At 41.1% G+C, this 20272-nt stretch overlaps 1 protein-coding gene across 3 annotated transcripts; it reads left to right on the top strand.

Annotated features, from left to right (window-relative positions):
* Nucleotides 1-5083: 5083 nt before the first annotated feature.
* On the top strand, nucleotides 5084-17303 carry asb6 (ankyrin repeat and SOCS box containing 6). Of its 3 annotated transcripts, XM_031743751.2 has the most exons (8): nucleotides 5084-5220; nucleotides 5461-5542; nucleotides 10044-10183; nucleotides 10302-10477; nucleotides 13031-13137; nucleotides 13237-13345; nucleotides 13441-13527; nucleotides 16036-17303. In XM_031743751.2, the coding sequence occupies exons 3-8, from the start codon at nucleotides 10074-10076 to the stop codon at nucleotides 16755-16757; spliced, it is 1311 nt and encodes a 436-aa protein (XP_031599611.1). In that variant the 5' UTR covers nucleotides 5084-5220; nucleotides 5461-5542; nucleotides 10044-10073; the 3' UTR covers nucleotides 16758-17303. The 3 variants fall into 3 exon arrangements, with proteins under 3 accessions (XP_031599611.1, XP_031599581.1, XP_031599594.1); XM_031743721.2 differs by lacking the exons at nucleotides 5084-5220; nucleotides 5461-5542 and adding an exon at nucleotides 9534-9671; XM_031743734.2 differs by lacking the exons at nucleotides 5084-5220; nucleotides 5461-5542 and adding an exon at nucleotides 9709-9727.
* Nucleotides 17304-20272: the final 2969 nt, after the last annotated feature.

Below are 20272 nucleotides of genomic sequence, written 5' to 3'. Positions count from 1 at the left end.
GCCGTTTAGACCTCTCCGAGGACAGGTCTTAAGACTTTGATGTCTGCAAAAAGGTCTCAACCCTTTGATGTCTTGAAAAAGATCTGTAAGCTTTCATGCCTTGGAAATAGACCCAAGACTGAAATGCCAGACACGTTTAGATACAACAAACTATATTTCCACTTTCAGTTACCTATCAACGCATTTGACTTTGGAATGTTAAGCAGTTTTGTTTCCTGTAATGGCACGGCTTTTCTGCCAAGAAGAAGGGGAAAAAAATACTTGTGGCTATATAATATACAGCACTGTGCAAACATTTTATATTCTAATCCATCACTCAATACAATTCAAGTCTCACTATAAGATTCATTCTGCAGCATGACGGCCCAAAAATACCACCAGATTCATAAACAACCATCGTTGTGAGGCAAGAAGTAGAAGGAAAAGCTTATTACAGATTGCATGACCTCCATAACGTCATGAAGTCAGTCTGGAATCACACAAAAAAGAAGCAAATTAAACAGCTCAAAATCCACAGAAGAACTGCAGAAAAACCTTCCTGCCAAGTACCATAAACCTTTACCTAGAACTGCTTTAAAGGCAAATGGTTGCCTTCAGTTTTTTTCTATCTGCAGCACTTCCTTTTAACTTAATTGACACATAAAACTAATTATAGTAGACTCATTTTGCTTTCGGTGCTTAAAACTTTTGCGGACTGTACCAAATGGACAAGTTGAAGCAGACTGTGTCCTTTTTTTCCTTTTCTTTTTTTGACATTGTCACCCTGTGACCTGCAGCCGGTCCCCTGAGATATGTACTATTCTGTCCTCTGCATTATACATAATGAATTGTCCGTTGTGTCTTCTTTTTGGGTGATATCCTTCATTCATGACCTTAACCTACCTCAGCAGCTTGTCCTCTAGTCATTTGGTCGACAGAAGGCCCAAATTCATCACCACCTTTCATTCTCCTCCTCTGGCCTATCTGATCTATGATAGCATTTATAATAACCGCTGCAGAATGCCCCATCGCCCTCTGTGCCTTGCCCACTCGTGGCCTGCACAGATTACCACCAGCCATTCACAGACCATTAAAACTGTATTTACTTATCAGCCTCTCTGGGGCTGTCACTCTGTTTTCAAGACTGATGCCCAAAGGGAAGGCAAAGAGTGACCTTCAGTCCTGAATAGGTCACTAGCCTCATTTGTCCTTTATTTTGCTGCCTAAACTCTCCTGAAAGCAACGTTTGTGCCTCACAATAACATAAATTCAAGAATTCAGTAAGTGGAAACAGAACAAAGAAGACAAAACCTTATGCCTCTCATGTACATTACTTAGATTTATAGTAGTTTTACACTTGTACGCTTAGGTAATAGACATATTTGCTTTCTAATGAAGCGTTATTGATCCCACTCATATGTGCATGCTCTGCTGGCTTGCTGATTGCAAAGAATGGCAAATAATGGGTATACAGCAAGCATGGTTGTGTCTTCAGAAATCTACCTGCAATTAGCTTTAAAGCTCACTAATGTTTTATGTCTTGCTCTTTGAACGTGTAAAAACTAAAACACTACAGGGGTTATGTGCCACACTGCTTCCTGGGAAGTAGTTTAAGTCTGGGTGGCCGGCTGTCAAAAACGTCACAGCATTTATTTTAATTATTTCTGTGAATGCATGATTTGATTTTGGGGGCCAGAACTTTACTGTTTTGGCTGAGTGGATCTCATTTTGTTTTTTTCCATTGAAAAGCTTTGAATTCACAGAAAAATAATCTATATATATTCCAGAGACTGAACAGAAGTCTGTCTGACCTCTCACTTTATTTAAAGCCTCAGTAAATACTTATCCAAGCACTTTACTGTCTCAATCATTAGTTTAAAGTTTTATTTAATATAACGCAGTATTCTTTTTGTGAATTATAAGGCCAACTGGTATTAAAAAAACACAACAAAACAATAAAACAGGCTATCCTCTGTCCTACCAAGTCATCATAAAAGAGTTCAGTGTGCCGGGGTTCTCAGTCACATCATTAGTCTATTAAAATTACATAGGAGCAGGTACCGGTTTGTGCAAGGTACCATGTTGCCCTGCTATCTTAAATACAGTGGCCTAAATGAGCATCGTCATTCCATCTAATTTTATGCTGAGAAACCAGCAGCATATGTACTATGCCTTATAAGTAACTTTTAATTTAATAATCACAAATAGCTCTTTCAAGCAATATGTAGACATTTGACATTTCTGTGTTTTCATCCTCTTCCTCCTAGCCTGAAGTCAAGGCTTTAACACACCAAAACTTAGATAAACGTGTGTACTTATATCTGATACTGTTGCAACTGTTAGAAAATTAGACATCCAACCCTCCCGTTTCTGCAGCTGACAATGAGCCAGCTAACAACAGCTGGTTATAAGCTAACACTGTGCCAGCTAATGTTAGGCTCAAGTATCTTAAAATCACACTTTCCCTCCGATAAACAGTTTGATTACATTCTGAGAGCATACACTCACTACAGATGAATGAGTTGTTTGTCCTACAGCAGCCACCGTAGGAAGGATTATGCGCTTGAATTTTGTAATTCATTATTATCAGGTTGTCCTAAAAGCTCCCCGAAAAGCCTTCATTCAATCCAAAATGCTGCAGAGAGAGTACTGACAGGAACTAGAAAGAGAGATCATGTTTCCCCCATTTTGGCATTCTTCACTGTCTCACTGTTAAATCCAAAATCGAATTTAAAATCTTTCTCCTCAGATATAAGGTCTTGAAAAACCAGGCCCAGTCTTATCTTAAAGACCTCATAGTAGCATGTCACCCAGACTGAGCACATCACTCTCAGACCACTGGCTTACTTTTGGTTCTTAGAGTATTTAAAACTAAATACTCTGTGGAACCAGCTTCCTGTTTGGATGTAGGAGGTAGACACCCTCTCTACTTTTAAGATTAGGCTTGAAATTTTCCTTTTTGATAAAGCTTATAGTCCGGCTGGATCAGGTGTCCCTGAATCCTCCCTTGAGTTTTTCTGCTGTAGGTCTAGGCTGCTGGGGTCTTCCAATGATGCACTGAGTGTTTCTTCTTCACTTACTTTTGTCACTCACTATGCGTTTATATACCTGTCTGGATTTAATATTTTCTTATTTTTAATCTCTGGCTCTGCTCCACAGCATCTTTTGTCCTGTCTTCCTCCCCTCACCCCCAACAGGTCACAACAGATGACCAACAGATGACCCCTCAGTGAGCCTGGTTCTGCTGGCGGTTTCATCCTGTTAAAAGGACTTTTTCAAGAGCCAAGTGTTTGCCCAGATGGAGGCATTTGATTATTGGAGTTTTCTCTGTACTATTGCAAGCCTTTTACTTTACAGTAAAGGCTGCTGTTGTGATTTGGTGCTATAAAAATTACACTAAATTTAATTAAATTGAATTGAATTGGAGTAAGAATACAGAATTCATCTGACTGCAATTTGCAATTTAGTGACATCTTGTGGTGATATTTTACGCACTGTACCTTTAAATGAAGTGTTGTCGTTATCGCCACCTGCTTTGAAGTTTTTAAATGTCATGCTGTAACACCTAAAAGACAAAAGTTACAGTGCTTTTGAACTGTAGTGACCACCACCGTTAATACCTCAGTGAATTACACTGTTTGCCTCAAAGTACATTGGCCCGAGCTAAGCAGCTCCTATTGTTGCTGTTGGGTTAGCTGCAAATGTGCCATTATATTTGACTGACAGCTGAGCAATCACGATAGCATAAATGAGACAAGGTGAACTCCTCTCATTCTTCTTAACACACAGTCATTTCTTATCAGCCAGAATGTGTCATGGTCTACTTTGGGTGCGCTTAACTTCCTCTGACCTTTAAAAGGGCTGATTATTTCTACCCACAATCTTCACTCAGCAATACGCTGCCAGCACAAAAGGATATTAGGCCCAGACCTGCTGGTCTGATAATTCCAGCTCTCACAGTGGCACAGAGGGAACCAAACCCACAATGCTTTGCCACTCTATTATCATTTCACTGCCTTCATCGTCACCTTCACCTCTGGTATTCTCTCACCTTTCAACTCAGAGCGTGCAACTTTTTCTGGAGGAATTCTGTGCGCGCTCGGTTTTATTACATCTTAAAAGTACTTTGCATCCATGCTAATTAACTTTTCCTTTATGTATCACCCTCCGGGGACAAATTACAATGCTTGGCGTAGCCCAGAATGCTGTAGCTGTGTAAATCTCCTCAGTGTTGGGAGACTCCCCTGTCTACAGCTCCCCTGACAGCACTATTTGATGAAAAGAAAGTGTACCTAAAGGGAACCAACAGGTCTAAATGTTTAATAGATTCTTATTCTACTCTCGGTAATCTCGTAATCACGGGTTCAAGGGGGGTCACATCTATCACCCGGGGAACAAATAAAAGTCTTATTGTGTCCCGCTTCCTTTCACCTCAAGAGGAAATGCGAACCAGATAAATGATGGCCTTGTTTCAAGAGAGGCTCAATCTGCTGCCAACGATTTGTGGCCAACAAAGTAATTTCGATACCGTTCTTTGTTTTGATAGATGAGGCCAAAATTTAATATAGAGCCAATTTACTCGTATAGGAATGGAACTGCAGTTATCTCCCCTCTTTTCTTCCTCCCGGTTTGCCTCACGCCCTCCAATCCAGCTCAAAATTAGACGTCAAGAAAAGGACAAACAGCACAAAGGATGATATTTTTGACAAAGCTTTGCTCTTAACTACGATCATTACTCTTCAGTACCTGGAATCCCACTGAGGCGTTTCATCACACACGGGACCGTGGGCGCTTAAATGACTGTATCACTGTGAATGAGTGTTTTGCAAATTCATTTTTTCTCCTACGGCGTTCTTGTGAAAGTGGCTCAGAGCTGTTCTCCTAAAGCTATTTCAAGTGTCATGTGTTGATACCTGTGGGGACCTGACATGCCGTGCTTTGAGAACAACAGTGACATCGGTGGTGCCGTAGTGAGGTTTGTAAACTTCCTCAAGAACATGCATTAATGCTGAGCCTGATACCTGGGAGGGGGGTCCTGCGTTTGAAAAACACTTTTTTTTCACGGTCTAATGCGTGATGTGCGTTGTGCCACCTGCCTGTACTGTCGTCTAACAAGAAGCAGTATGCTCCCGTGACCACATGGTGAGAGTTGGAAAAATAGCTTGTCTGCTTCACCGGGGAGCTCTGACAGGTGTGCGCACAAAGACTTAACTTGTCAGCGGCAGTTTTGTGAAAGGAAAGGTAAGGAAGTTTATTCATGAGCGCACGCCTTGAAAATCCAGAGTAAATTAAGTGTGGCTGGAAAACAGCAAAAGAGACTTCACCCTCATTAGAGAGATTATGAACAGGCTGCCATCCGTTCAGGGAACAACGCCTTATTGATCGGGTTACTTGGATGTGAAAACAGTAATTGTCTTGAAAGTGACAAAATTAGAATTAATCAAACTTTGATTAAACTATTGCATTCTGTTTCCGCTCTAGAGGACAAGCCCGCCGGATGCCGGAGAGAGTCTCCCTGTGATGCTTGTTTGAGATTCTGCTCAAGTCCACATCTACATGATAGGTTGTGTTTGCTTTCATGCGCATTTAAAACCATTCACTCATGCATGTGATGTATAATAACAGGTCTAGGGTGCAGTTTGTGTGCCGATGCTGCTCTGCTGCCACCTAAAGGCAGAATTTGTATCAACAGTTATTTAGACAGCAATCAAACAGTACTCTAAACCTAAACATCTTCAAAATAATAAAGTCACCCTTGAGTTATGTACAATGCTCAAAAAATGAAAGGACCGCTTTTTAATCAGAGTAAAGCATTGAGTCAGTTAAACTGCTGGGATATTGATCTGGTCAGTTAAGTAGCATAGGGGGTTGTTAATCAGTTTCAGCCGCTTTAGTGTTAATGAAATTAATACCAGGTGCACTAGGACAACAATGAACCATCCCCCCAAAAATGAGTAGTTTTACTGATGATGTCAGGGACATTTTTTCTCTTCTCATCTTTTCTGCCTGTTTTTTCACTAATTTTGCATTTGGTGAGGATCAGTGTCACTATTGATAACACAAGGCGATACCTGGACCCTACAGAGGTCCAACTCCTCCAGGGTGGCACATCAATACATGCCACTGCCAGAATGTTTGCTGTGTCTCCCAGCACAGTATTGAGAGCGTGGAGAATATTCCAGGAGACAGGCTATTACTCTGGGAGCGCTGGACAGGGTCATAGAAGGTCCTTAACCCATCAGCAGGAGCAGTATGTGCTGCTTTGTGCAAGGAGGAGCAGGAAGAGCACTGCCAGAGCTACAAAATGACCTCCAAAAGTCCGGTGTTATGAATGTCTCTTACCAGACAATCAGAAACAGACTTTATGTAGGTTGGCCTGAGATCTCGACATCCTCTGGTGGGCCCTGTGCTCAATTTTCTGGAACTCTGGTGCCCAGCTGGCAGGTCCACCGGTGTCATCCTAAGCACATGTGACAGATGTGTAAGGGTCTGGAAAAGCTGTGGAAAGCATTATGCTGCCTGTGACATCGTTCAGCATGATTGGGCTCATTGTCAGACCCTGCATTGGTGCAATGCGCCTTGGGTTCCTCCTGGTGCATGACAATGCCCAGACTCATGTGACAAGAGTATGCAGGCATATTCTGGAGGATGAAGGAACTGATACCACTGACTGGCTGTCACACCTCTCATACAACACCTCTCATACTAGGTCCATCTGACACTGCCAGGTTGAACCTCAGACTGTTCAGGAGCTCAGTGATGATCTGGTCCAGATCTGGGAGGAGATCCCCCAGGACACAATCCACAATCTCTTTAGAAGCATGCTCAGATGTTGCCAAGCATGCAAGCATGTGAGGGCCATAAAAACTACTGAGTACCATTTTGAGTTGCTGCAATGAAATTCAGCAAAATGAAATTTTCGCTTTGGGTTTTTTTGGGTTGTGTTTGAGTTCAGCCCTCTGTAGGTTGATCATTTTCATTTCCCTCAAACGCTAACAGACTACCCAGTCAATGTCAGTATAGCTATCCAGCATGATTTGTTTCCCACTGAGATCTAATGTGATTTCAAACTGTTCATTTAATTTCTTTTAGCTGTGTATTTGTTCACTAATTTTAACATATTAATCAAAAAAATTTACTTTCCCTGTTTTTTTTATTTATTTAAAACTACAAAAAGAATATGCTTGTATAGCTAATTTGTCTTCCTCAGCATTTTTTGCACCATTTTGTAATGGTTTGAGACAGTGTGTCAGCAACAAAAACTGGATTAACATGCGTGCAGTCGTTGGGACGGGTGATGTTTAAAGTCAGACACACAAACACATGCGCTAAAAATGACATCCTGTGAGAGAGAAGGCTTTCCTCTGTGGTTCTCAAAGTGAGCCATCTGTCAACAAACTCCGACTCAGCAGGGGGTTGTTTGCTAAACAGGACAAAGGCAACTGTTAACAACCAGATGCTGTCGGCATAATGGAGAAATTGTCACAAATGCGAAAGCTGCCGTCCTGGAGTAATGTGCCATATGGACAAAAGAAAGTGTTTTAGAACTGCTCGTGTTGGTGGGAGAAATATTATGTTGGTCAGTAAGAATATCAAAGGAAACACGCTAATGCTAATCAGGCACTTGATCGTTGGATGGAAGTTGGTATGGTTTGATAAATACATGACAGTTACCATCAGAAACAAAGACTGATTTGTGACATAAAATAATAAACAAATAGACTGAACTGGACACACATGTTTGAGGAAAATCCTGGAATCTTTCCCGATAGTATTGTCTGTTTGGAAAGGAGTTAAAAAAAGGAAATTGTGCAGCTTTCCAAGTAAACCTTTGCTAAAGTTAAAGTTTATTATCAGACTCTTAAGGGTGTGTATAAAAAAAAGTGTACACAGTCACCATGCACCATCACTCATTAATTAATGAACTGAGCATTTTGGGCACTGCCAGTATTGTGTTTTAAAAAGCAGGGGTTTAACTGACTGAGAAATGGCAGGAAGGTGCATGTCCGTATGATACAGGCTTGTCAATCACAAGGTAGGTCTGCACTAAAACACAGCATGCTTTATCCTCATTTTGATTCTACTTGGAGCCATAATTGAAAATAACAATAATAATAATGATAATAGAAATCAACATCATGCTGCAATCAATTAAATCTACAATCAAAAACCGAGCCTGTGGCTTATCAGAGCTCATAGACGAGGTACTTTTAAAGTCTCATTACTTGGCAGTGACCCTAAAGTTTTGAAGAATTATTCAAAATAATTACAATAGTCACCGGGATACAAAAACATTTTTGGATCCGTTACAGTTAATTAAAAAATGTTGCTAATATTGACCCAAAGTAAGAAGGTCCCTCTTGGAAGTTCTGCTTCAGTCACAATGGCTGCTGGTGCAAGAGTTTTCTCTTTAGGACTGAGCGGCCTGTCTTTCCCTTCCAATATCTCTGTTAGTTTTCCAGCAGACTTCCTTACAGTCATACTTGTATGTTTTTATTTTTTGCACTTGCTGATTGTTTTATACCACTGGTGGTAACTGGTTGTATTTGTTGCCCTCTTCACGAGATACCTTTTGAAAAGAATATTTTTAATGTCAATAACACCGGATAAATTGGCATAAAAAAATCTACAGTTTCTACCTGTGACAGGAATGTTATTTCTACCACAAAATAACTCAATATCATTCTTGAAAAATATATTTGACAGATCATAAGTCAACAACAAAAGCATTTTACTTAAAGCTACAATGTGTAAATCATCACCAATAGATGTCAGTATGTTGGAGACTGCAGTCAATTGAATTCTGTTTTCTTACCCCTCAAAGTTCAAGTGCTTAATACTTGCTACAGTTACATCTATAGTGATTATATGCTGTCAGTATTTAATCAAGCTGTTAATAATAAGAGGGAAAGTTGTGATTTTTAGTACACTCAAGCCTAACCATAGCTCGAACATTGCTAACCAGCTGTTCTTACTGTTTAGTCAGCTTGTCCTGAGACAGGTGGGTTGCATGTCTAATCTGCTGACAATAAGTAATTGCAACCATATCAGGAGATGAGGCTTGAGGTGAGGAGGAAAAGGATGAATTAAAAATGAGGGTGCATGGTGGAAGAAACAATGACAATAATAAGGAGATGAGGAAAATATAAATGAGGAGATGTGCAAAATATAAATGTTAAATAATCATACACAGTTTGAAATCACACAGTTTGTGATTATCAAATTAAAAGTGACTTAAAAGTGACTTATAAGACATACTATGTATGTGGTTGATCTTTAGCCACATACATAAAAAGCTATTAGGTGGAAAAGCCATGTCCGTGTCTGCAGCTGTATTAAAGATGGATGGTTTCCAGAAACCAGCGCCTGCTCCTATGTAGTTATAATTGATTATAATGAAAACGCCTCAGATTGCGGGAAGGCCTGATTATACACTAATTAACCTTTAAATACCCGAAATCACTATTTGGCATTTAAATTCTCAATAAATGTCTATGTTTCAATAACTGAAGTGGTGCAGTGTGTTTGCTTAGTTACTCATTTTTGATTGAAGGACACGGACTCGAAAGAGGAACCTTGTTTAGGCTTGTATTTTAAATGGGAATGAAAACAGCGTCGGACGGATGCTGGCGTGAGGAAAGCTTCCTGTTTTGAAGGGAGTCTGCTCTGAGTGACTTTCCTCTCTTTTAAAAGTAATTTCGCTAAGACATTTATTTATAATTTAGCAAGTTAGGAAGTGATACATTTGGGAAGTCATGCTGCCATTGACTGCGACACTTTTGTCGCCATTTTTATAACATAACTGTCGTTGCGGTTAGCGTATGTTAGACAAACGGTCAGCTAACGTTAACTGCACGGGTCCAGCTAACTAATCGGTATTAGGAGTAAATATTATTTTATATGAAGGATTTTAAAACCACTGCGTTAGCCTGTTACTGTGACGTGTCACCCACGATATGAATACGTTTGTCAGCTGTACTCAGGAGATAAACTTTGATATCTGCGTTGCGTTCTCTGTTAGACTGACACACCCTCAGCACACAGCATTTCTTTTATGCTTTTAGGAGCTAACCTAGGATCACCGAGGCAGAGCCATGCCTTTCCTCCATGGATTTCGCAGGATAATTTATGAGTATCAGCCGCTGGTAGATGCTGTCATGTGTGTTATTGGACTGGAAGAACGAGATGACATTGGCGAGGAAAGGTAAACCTGGCTATTCGGTTACAGTCCTCTTTTGGCAGTGCTACACTGCCGTAATTAATTGTGTATCAGATAACACACAACACATTACATATAAGGTGCTTCTTTCTCCTCCTGTCAGGAGTTCTGAGGAAGAATCCGCAATTTCTAGGTCTCTGGTGGAGCTTCTGGAGCAAGAATCCCAGTCAGAGGTGTTTGTGGAGGGGATCAGCTATGCCTTGTTCAAAATGGCAGAGCGGGGTCTGGTGCAGCCAGCAAAAATCCTCCTACGCTACGGAGCTGATCTCAACTTTGAAGGTTAGTAACAGTTTGGGGTGTGTTTTAGATGATGTGAATGTTTTTAACTTGACACTGTATACACATTTGTTTATTAAACCTTGCCAAAGAGAGAGAGAGATCATTTTATGACTGTGCTTAATGTCATTTTTTTTCCTCCTATGATCCAGTAGTCTTGTTGCCAGTCTGGTTCATACAACATTTAAGTGACAGTTGCTCATGCATTTTAGCAACATGCAACTTAATGAGCAAGGCAGAGAGAGACTGATTCATGGCTTTTCCCCCCCGAAAACCCAACTTTACCAGCACCCATACCACAGTGAAATTCTGGTTACCCAAAAATATCATAACATCTATGCTGGCTATAGGCTAGAGAATTGTGCATTTAAACAGGATTCCACATTCATTGGCACAAAGACAGTACGATAGTAAACACAAGCCTGATGTTGGCTATTTGCACATGTATCTTTATTGCCAATAATGATGGCTGATAAATAAAAATTTAAAAAAGCAGAGATGAAAGAAACACTCTTCAACCAAGGTGTGATTGTTGATTTTGAATCACTTATCCACCAGAGGGCACTCTGCAACTTCATTTTTAGAGCACTACAGACACAACAATGAGTGCATTGTCATCATAAATCATCGTATATCAATATCGGTCTTAAAAATCCTATGTTGGTCCGGCTCTAATCAAGCGTATGTACCAACAAGAGCAAGCAAGCTGCTACAATACAAACTCTGTAGGATGAGAAAACAAATTGGAATAGTTTTCTTGGCAGTTTGGAGTTCATTCAGTGTCTTGCCATTCTAGCAAAATTTTCCGCAGCAGTTCCAATATCAGAATCTGTATACTTTATTAATCCCTAAGGAAATTATATGGGTTACAGTTGCTCCAGTATAAATAACAGAAACAGACTAGACTATTTAACAATACGGTATGTTACGGATTTAAGAAATAGCACAATATATACAAATCACTAAATAATAAAAATCAAGGATTGACAGAGGTGATTATAAATAAATATCACAAATGTTGACAGGAATATTACAGAGTAGAAAGAGCGTGTGCAAAAAGAATGTAACTGTTGCAGTGTTTACAGTGTATTAGATGGAGGAGTTATACAGGGAGATGGCCATGGGCAGGAATGATTTCCTGTGTCGTTCAGTGATCATGATATGTCATATCATGATACGTGTACTTCAGAACATCAGATTCAGGTCCGCTCAGTCTTTTGTCAGTGAGCGTATTACTAAGATGTGTGTTCAAGCATCATAAGTGAGCTGATGTAGGCCCAGACTGCAGGAAGGGACATCACTAGGAGATGGCAGCTGTCATTAGCAGCAGCCTCTGTGGTTCAAGCTCCAGGTCACGATGCTGGCAGCACTGCATTTTTGCAGCAGTCTCCACTGCTCTGGATAGTTTACCTTCTGTTTTCAAAAGCCTGGAAAAAAAGTGTGTGTGTGTCATTTCTGTGCTACTGATTTGGTTGCTGACACAAAATAACCAAATCCAACACTCCCAATGTGCCGGTAAGCAACAGAAATGTTTGTTAGGCAATGAACTATAGCCAGTTATTTGCCTTCAAACATATTTGTATCACGTTATTAATGACAGGGACGCCTTAAAAATTCTTTCATAGGAATGGCCATATGGGTGGCACACTAAACACACAATTTCCCGTTTTTTTTTATTATGCTGTTGTTAAATATTGGATACTTGAAAAATATGGCAAAAAAGAGATAAAGAAAAGAATTATATGCCTACGTAATTTCCTGCTATTAAAGTTGTTATCCCTGAAAATGGGTGAATATGAAAAACAAATATGCAAATTTTGGGGAGTGGCCAGCCCCCCCCCCCCGGCCCAATAGCACATTTGTTTCTTGCAACTGAAATTTTGCAAGCTGTCGCAAATGATATTCAAAGTGCTGAATACTGTTTTTGGCTTTCTAATATTCATCTCATTCCCTCCTGGGATAGTTCATTACAGATTACGTTTAATGACTTATACAAACATGAGACCACTGCCATTCTTCTACACGTAACAAGTAACACATGCATAATGAGCCAGTTATCGTCTATATACTAGTGGGAAGTGCAGCATGTTTTTCTACTGTGATTAAACCTTCCAGACTAAGCCTAACTATGCTGTGGTGACCTCTGCTGGTTTCAAGCATGTGTTTTTCCCAGGGGTATAATTAGGGAATTCTTGCAGAGGCTGCTTCATTCACCTCTCACATTTCATAAAGTCCTCTCGCCAGCAACAAATGCTCCCACATACTGTGCAGTATGCCTCACATTTAGCTGTTTTTCAAGTGTTTACTCCTGTCTCTTCATGTCTTTTTGTGATCTCTCATTTTGCTTGTCTGTTACAGTTTTTCTTTTATTGCTCATGCTCTCTGTGTTCGGTTTTATACTCTATATGTGTGTAAGTGTACAGTAACTTTTATAGCTTTGCCCACACTCATTTAGGAACAGTGCTATATTGTCAAATCCTCGCCTGTCTGGTACTTTTCATCTCTGTAATGAAGACTTTGTTTTATACACAAAAATATTTGTTTTCATTTCTCAAGACCCAGTTTCATACTACAATCCACTACACATAGCAGTTTTGAGGAACAGGCCAAACATGGTGAAGCTGCTGGCCGGGCACGGAGCAGACATTGAAAAGAGGGACAGAGTGAGTAAACAGGAATCCATGACTTCTCTTTTGATTGATTCGGTCTTTTTTTTTTTATCAGTAGATGGATTCTCTGTAAACTGTGTGTTATTTCTGTAGATCCATGAGAGCAGTCCCTTGGACCTTGCCAGTGAGGAGTCAGAGAGACTGCCCTGCCTGCTCGCCTTGCTGGACCTGGGTGCTGATGTGAATGCAAGGGATAAACACGGTGAGTTTACGATGGCCAACCTTAATTGTAAAATTTCCATTCATTCCCTTATTCAGTCATTCTGAAAGGCGATTGCTTTGATCTTGTCTTCAAAGGGAAAACACCTCTGCTCCATGCTTTGGCGAGCAGCGATGGAATCACCGTGCACAACACGGAGAACATCCAGCTGCTACTTGAGAGAGGTACTGACTCTAAAACGCACTCCAGGCAACACTTTTCCTTCTCATCTGCTTTTGGTCATTCAAATTCTTCCTCAAGCAGCATCACAGCTAAAACGCTGCATACAGGCTTTTTGCCACCTGCGCTCATTTTGAACCTGGAATAAACCGTGGATCTGATTCTTAACAGAAAATTGAAAGTGGAGCAGAGCTTGTGCTGAGATCCCAGCATGAAGCAACTGACTAGTGACTTTTTTTAGCCATAAAAGGTTTCATCTTCTGTAGGCCGAGGCTTAAATTTATCATTAAACTTCACACACTTACAAGTATTTTCATGTGCACAGTGACTATAGGGTTGGGACTTTTCTCTTTTCTCTTTTTTGATCTCGTCTGGTTCAGGTGTTTGGAAGCGGGTGTAATAAACACTTAAGTTTGTCCTCCAAAAGGCCAAACAAGGCTTGGACATTTTTGTGTAAACCAATGAATTTTATATTATATAAAAAACCTACACATGAGAATGTTTTGGGTTTTTTTTGTTTGCTTTTTTTTGCTCTAAAGTGGCCCCCAGCTATTACTGACATTTTCACTGTGGCCAATTCTGTTTTAGCGTTTTTTCCTTTAAGTGTAATTCAAGAGTGGATTTTAGATATCTACTTCTCAAAGACAAATGGGAATTTCCAGCATTCCAGGATGCATAGTCATCAACATCAACACTAAAGCTTCTTTTATGGTCCAGCAGAGGTAGTGTCTGTCCACTCCAGTCCAGGCATGGTCCGTCTGCCTGCAGTGAGCCACTATTGCTGGTGATGTTATTGGTCCATCAGTCAGCTGCAGAGAAGAGCGAAGTTCTAACATACAAAGAGTTGCACATGAAACCGAGTGTTTAGCCTCTGTCTGTCCTTTTCATGTCTCTTTGTCATGCAGTAATATCAGTATTGGAAAAGCAGTCATTTCTTGAAAAGGTGAAATTGTTATTTTCCATCTAATTTTTTTAATTATAAGATCTCACGAATTTATTATTTAAGATTACATTGCAGGGGGTTTATTAGTTCTTTAAACAATTGTAAGGGTAAAATACATATAATGTAATAAACAAAGGATACGACAATACCTATGACATCTAAATAAATTAATGACTATAGAAGAAGAACATAATCCAAGCATCCATCCGTTTTCTTCCACTTGTCTAATTCAGAGTTGCGCTGTGTTTAAATCGCAGCTGTCATAGGAGAACGGGGCAGGTCTCCAGTCTGTCGCAGGGCTAAACAATATGGAAAAGTTAAAAATGAATTTCAGATACAGTATTGGTATTATTATGCTAAAATAAAGAAGGTATAAAAGACAGACCGCTCACTGCGAAATGGATTGCCTACATTTTAAAATTAACCACACTGCTGTCCAGAACAAAATAAGAGAGTCATTTTTATTTTAAGAATTTGTAAAAGTAGAGCAAAGTTTATCACACCGTCCACCTCAGCCTCCTCTTCCACCCATCCTGCGGTCTCTCTCTCATCCATCGTCCACACTGCTCCGTCTCAACTCTGCAGCCTTTCACCTCATCAGCTCTGCTCTCCGGGCCATGATACCCACACGTTTCAGCTGCTCTGCTCCAGATTTCACTCTTTATTTGCTTGGATTAGTTCTCCACACTCTGGACTCTGTTCACTCAGCTACGGTTCTCTGCTGCTCCACATCTCAGTATCCCACCCTGGCCCATTCAGCCCTGCAGTCATTGTTCATCTTTTATCTAACCACAGTCCCCTGTATAGCTCTGGGTCATCATAAAACAGCCTTCATATAAAAAATGTGTGTAAACAGTAAATGTTACTAGGAAACTCGACACGCATTGCTTTTTATTTTACATCAAAATATGATGATGATGATGTTGATAATAATAATATATTAGAATATTGTTATTATCAGAATCATTCTGAGTAGATTTATTTATTTACATATAGTTGAATTAAGAATGTATTCAGCCTTTATTAAAAATGTTGCTAATTTAAAAGATCAGCTGTTACTTTGGAAGAGTCACATGAGAAAGATCTAAATTAGGATGTCAGTTTTTTGGCTGCACAAGGTTAACATAAGCCCTGTTGTCACTTATTAAACACTGGAAGAGCAAAGTCGTATTTGCAAATAATGGAGGGATAAAGATCAAAAGCCAAACGGTATTTACACAGCAAGAGAAACTGTGCAAATACAGACAGCAAAAGAGGCCAGCTCATGTTTTTTGTTTGATTCTCAAGATATCTGAAACCGTTCTGAACACCAGGGAGGGCCTGTATCTGATGCTGGCAATTTGCATGATAATAGATGTGGGATTAGTTTTTGGAGCCTAAGCCTAAAAATGAGAATACGTTTTTTTTAAACATGCGCAAATAGATATAACAGGAAGTACTCTACTAAGACTTTTCAAATAACCCCTAAATTAACCAGTAAATACTGAGTTGTCTCAGTTTCAGAAGTGTTACAAATTTAAGCCTGTGTTGTAATCTGGATAAGTGCTGAGAGATGCTTCCTTTTCCGAAGGTGCTGACGTTCGTGCTGCGACTGTAGACGGTGAAACAGTTGAGTCGTCATTGGTGTTTCTGGTGAAGGAGGCGCTGGAGGCTTCGGTGGAGGATGCTGCTCAGATTGGTAACTTCTGCCTGAAAACCACACAGCTACTGCTGGCTCACGGCGTGGACCCCAGCTGCTGTCTGAATGAGGATGGAGAGCCCTCCCTGACGCAGACGAGCCTGGAGTACTTTGACCTGCTCTTCCCCTTGGCTGTGCTCTTAATTCAGAGCGGCGCGTCTTTGGTTTGCTCCAATCACAGTGACTCCTGTTGGTCAGGTTATAGCCTTCTTTTCCAGAGGCTCCAAACAGCCCTGCAGCAGTGCTCTGATCAAACTCACGCGGCCGAGCTCCTGGAGCAGGCAGAGATGTTGCTCGACCTGGTGAAGGTTCACAGCCCCACGCTGCATCTCTCTTGCGGGCTGCAGCTCCCCATGCCTGGTCAGGAGTCTCACCCGTACGCTCAGGCTCTACTAGACCTGCACAAGCACGTAGCAGAGCGTGAAGCAAGCCCCCCTGCTCTGCGATGCCTCTGTAGGGTATTTATAAGGGACCGCCTGAAGCCCTGGCCGCTGGAAGACAGAGTCAAAGCCTTACCACTACCAGACAGACTCAAATACTTTCTTCTTCCCGAGCACACGTACACTCCAAAGTCTGGCTGGGACTGCTTCAAGCCCCAGCAGAGCCAGCGCTGACGGTATAAACTGCTTACTACTATTTGTGTTGCTTAAAATCTGAAGTGAAAGACTGAACAAACTCTGTAATAATTTGTGTAAAATATTTTAGGATGTGATAAGTGAAGCGAAGTCTAACATATCATTGAGGCCTTTGTTTAATTTCCAAATCTGTGTTGCCTGTGCCAGATTTACAGACAAAATTGTGTATATGTTTACTTTATTTACAATGTTGCATTTGTACAGATTAGTCTTTGAGTTGTCACTGCCACAGGGAAATACTGTAGAGGAGAAACATAGATGCGTTTATAAAAAAAGAAAATGCAGCACAATATGAAAGCCACCAGATGGCAGTGTTGCTCCTGCATTTTCAAAGTTAGCTCAGACTTTGGAAGATTTAACTATTCACAGTGCAACCTATTGAAGTTGTTCCAGCACAGTAGGGTCCATCTATATTTTAGATCTTCAACGTGACGGTGATATACTGTAGAATTTGTGTAATTTCAAGCTTAATATGAAGATGTAATGACAACAATAATAACAATAAAAAAAAAACCTTCCACCAGCTGCGACCTGATTGCTTTGTGTAGCAGTTTTTGTTTTGCATTTGTTTACACGTTAGTGCCTTTAATTGCCCAGGTAGTGGCAGTGCAGCTCTGAATGTGACTGTGACAGTGTACCGGTAAATAACAGGATAATTGGTGGTACACGTTTTCCTCATGGATGCACTCAAACCGCAAGCATCATTCGAGTGGATGCTAAAATAAGGCACAGCAGAAGGAGCGCGCCCCTAGATGTGTATGTGACATAATGTAGCTTTGGTGGCTGCTGAGGTGGAAAGTTTTACCTGGCTTTTTTTTTTTTTTTTGAATGCTTATGGTTAAATTCTGATGAATTGAGGGCCCAGTATACCCCCCTTTACACTGTCGCACTTGTGCTAAACCCATTCTTTCCACCCATGGCTTTGGTAACAGGCAAACAGTCTGTAAAGAAGCAAGCGATGATGGTACAGGGAACCGTTGCTTACATATGTGTATGCATCCATGCGTGTGTGTGAGTAGCAAACTAAATAGGACATTGTGTTATACAACTAACCCCTTCCTGACATTGCTGAAGCTGGAGTGGCTCCAAGGCTTGCAGGCGCTCCAGCTCCTCTTGGTTATCTAGGTCACAGCCTCTGAGGAGAAGAGCTGCAGCAGCAGCCCTGCATGACACACGCTTCACTCTCCTGTCTGTCTGAATCTCCCTGCACACTCTTGACAAAACCTCAACACTGGCCCTGGTCGAATGAGGGGAAGAGTGGGAGGGAGATGCAGGAGGCAGAACAGTGGAGGGAAAAAAAAGACATTAAAGATACAGAGACGCCATATGTGGAATGGTTGTGAGAGCGGTCGTCATGGAGGACACATGGAAATGGTAATATTAGGCTGAATTTATACTATACACTGGCAGCAGGGACATAATCCGCCCAACCAAAAATGACAACAGTGGTGGCGGGGGAGTTTAAAAAAAAATAAAATAAAAGGAACAGGCTTCTTCCATAGAGTCCAATCCTTTTGCTTGTAGAAGGTGATAGAATAGAGATAGTAGGGGGCAGGGAGGGAGAGGGCTAAGGCAGCATTCTCCATCCAGCATTTATTGGAAAACGGTGCGAGTGAAGCTCTGTACTGAAATTAGTTATTGATCTATTCTCTCCCTGAAGCCCATGGGTCTTTCCCCACCACACCTGCTCATTCTCTCATAGCCTTCTTTCACCACAGCTCATTATATCCTTCAACCTCTGCTGCGAACTGCTGCGTGTTTTTGCTTGTTTTGTAGTTCCTTTATTCACTTCAGACCACTCTGTCTGAGAGACAAGAGCTTCCAAAACAATTCTACAGAGTTCAATATCAGAATGGATTTATGAGGGCTGGTGCCATTAGAGCTGCATGTTTTATAAATTTAAAAAAAAGTGACTCACAGCATGTTGGAATAAAGAAAAATCTGAATTCTCTTATTTCATGCTTGGGATGTTGACATATTTATGCAAAGATAAAAATTTTTGCTAATTGCTTTTGCAATTCTTTATTTCTTTTAGCCTTAAACAGTCACTGACCCCATCAGTTTCTTTTGAACTCTTTAACAGAACACTAAAGGACACAGGGATACCTGAATATCTGATGCCAGGAAAGGAAATGTCAGAAATCTTCAAGTAATTAATTTTATTCATATAAAGGCGCATTTTCTGAACAAACTCTTTTTTGCCTGTAAGGACCACATAAAGGTATTGTGATCAAAATTACATATATGACTTTATATTTCCCTTCATGTCTGTGCTCCCTGGCTGAGTTCCCAGCTTGCCCTTAACCTTTTCATTAACCACTACGTCACCGGCTGAGAGACGTTCCGGTCTATCCGGGGCCTTTTCCTCTGTGGAGAGCAGCCTGTGCAGGATCTCCTTGTCTTCCACTAGACAATGTCTAGACGCGGGATAATTGCAGACATCACTGAACACTCAGCTGCTGCCTGAAGCCTCATGGGAGTTGAGGTGGACTTTGGAGGGAAATGGCCAGCAGTCAGTGAAGGGGTTGGGAGCTGGAGGGGGTTTCACACCGTGCAGTCACACCCCTTTAGATTGGGTGTTTGTGTGTTTTGTTTTGGCTTTATTTATCTTTTTGCCCAGGCATCTTCATATTGTGTGTGTGTTTAATTGGTGAGAAGAAGAGTGTGGGAGAGGGAAAGAGAGCGTAGACATCGAAACACACAGTGCTCATACCCACAGATGTGGTGACTTCATCAGACAAACATGTACCCCTTCTTCTCGCTCTGCTGAAGTGCACTGAAATTAATGGCTGCTAACACCAAGACGAATTTGGATACCAACGTATTTCTTGCAATCACGCTGCCTTCCAGACTGTATATACTTTATCTCTTGCCTCCACACAAGACTCTTGAGCGTGTAGCTTTGACTCGGTGCTGGGATGTTGTGTGCGTGTGTTTGTGCACATACTCTTATGGAGGGGAGGGGGCTGCTGGTTGGTCAGAGCGAGAGAGAGAGAGATGGTTGCAGGCCATGGGGTTCATATCGAGCTGGTGGGACTTAATCTCAATGGGGCTTGATTGGATGTAGGACAGCTGAATCCTGTTGGGGCAAGCCACCTTCCTCATTGTGCTCCAGGTGCTGGTTCCTGCTTTACAGCGGCACAGTCTGACTTGTGTCCTTCCATCATGAACAAATATTTTATCTATTTTCAGCTTTTACCATGGATCCCCCCCCCCCTTTTTTTTCATAGATACTGTTCCAAAATCTGTTTGTGCACCAGTAGGGTTTTTAAAGCCTCCTCTTTGGAAATAGAGTAACTCAGACATGTAACCAGAGCAGCACTGACACAAAACTTGTTTTCCTCTTTGAGGGAGAGCCGTTATTGAAAGTGTATAACGCGGACAACTTTTCAGCCTCACAATCCAGCTCCTATTTTAGAAGCTCTCCAGTCCACCACCCTCTGCATTTCTACAACAACTGACGCCATTTCACAGAAATTCCAGACTACTGGCGC

The sequence above is a fragment of the Oreochromis aureus genome, linkage group 12 (assembly GCF_013358895.1).
Source record: "Oreochromis aureus strain Israel breed Guangdong linkage group 12, ZZ_aureus, whole genome shotgun sequence".
Lineage (NCBI taxonomy): Eukaryota > Metazoa > Chordata > Actinopteri > Cichliformes > Cichlidae > Oreochromis > Oreochromis aureus.
This window is presented reverse-complemented; position numbering and strand designations above follow the sequence as displayed.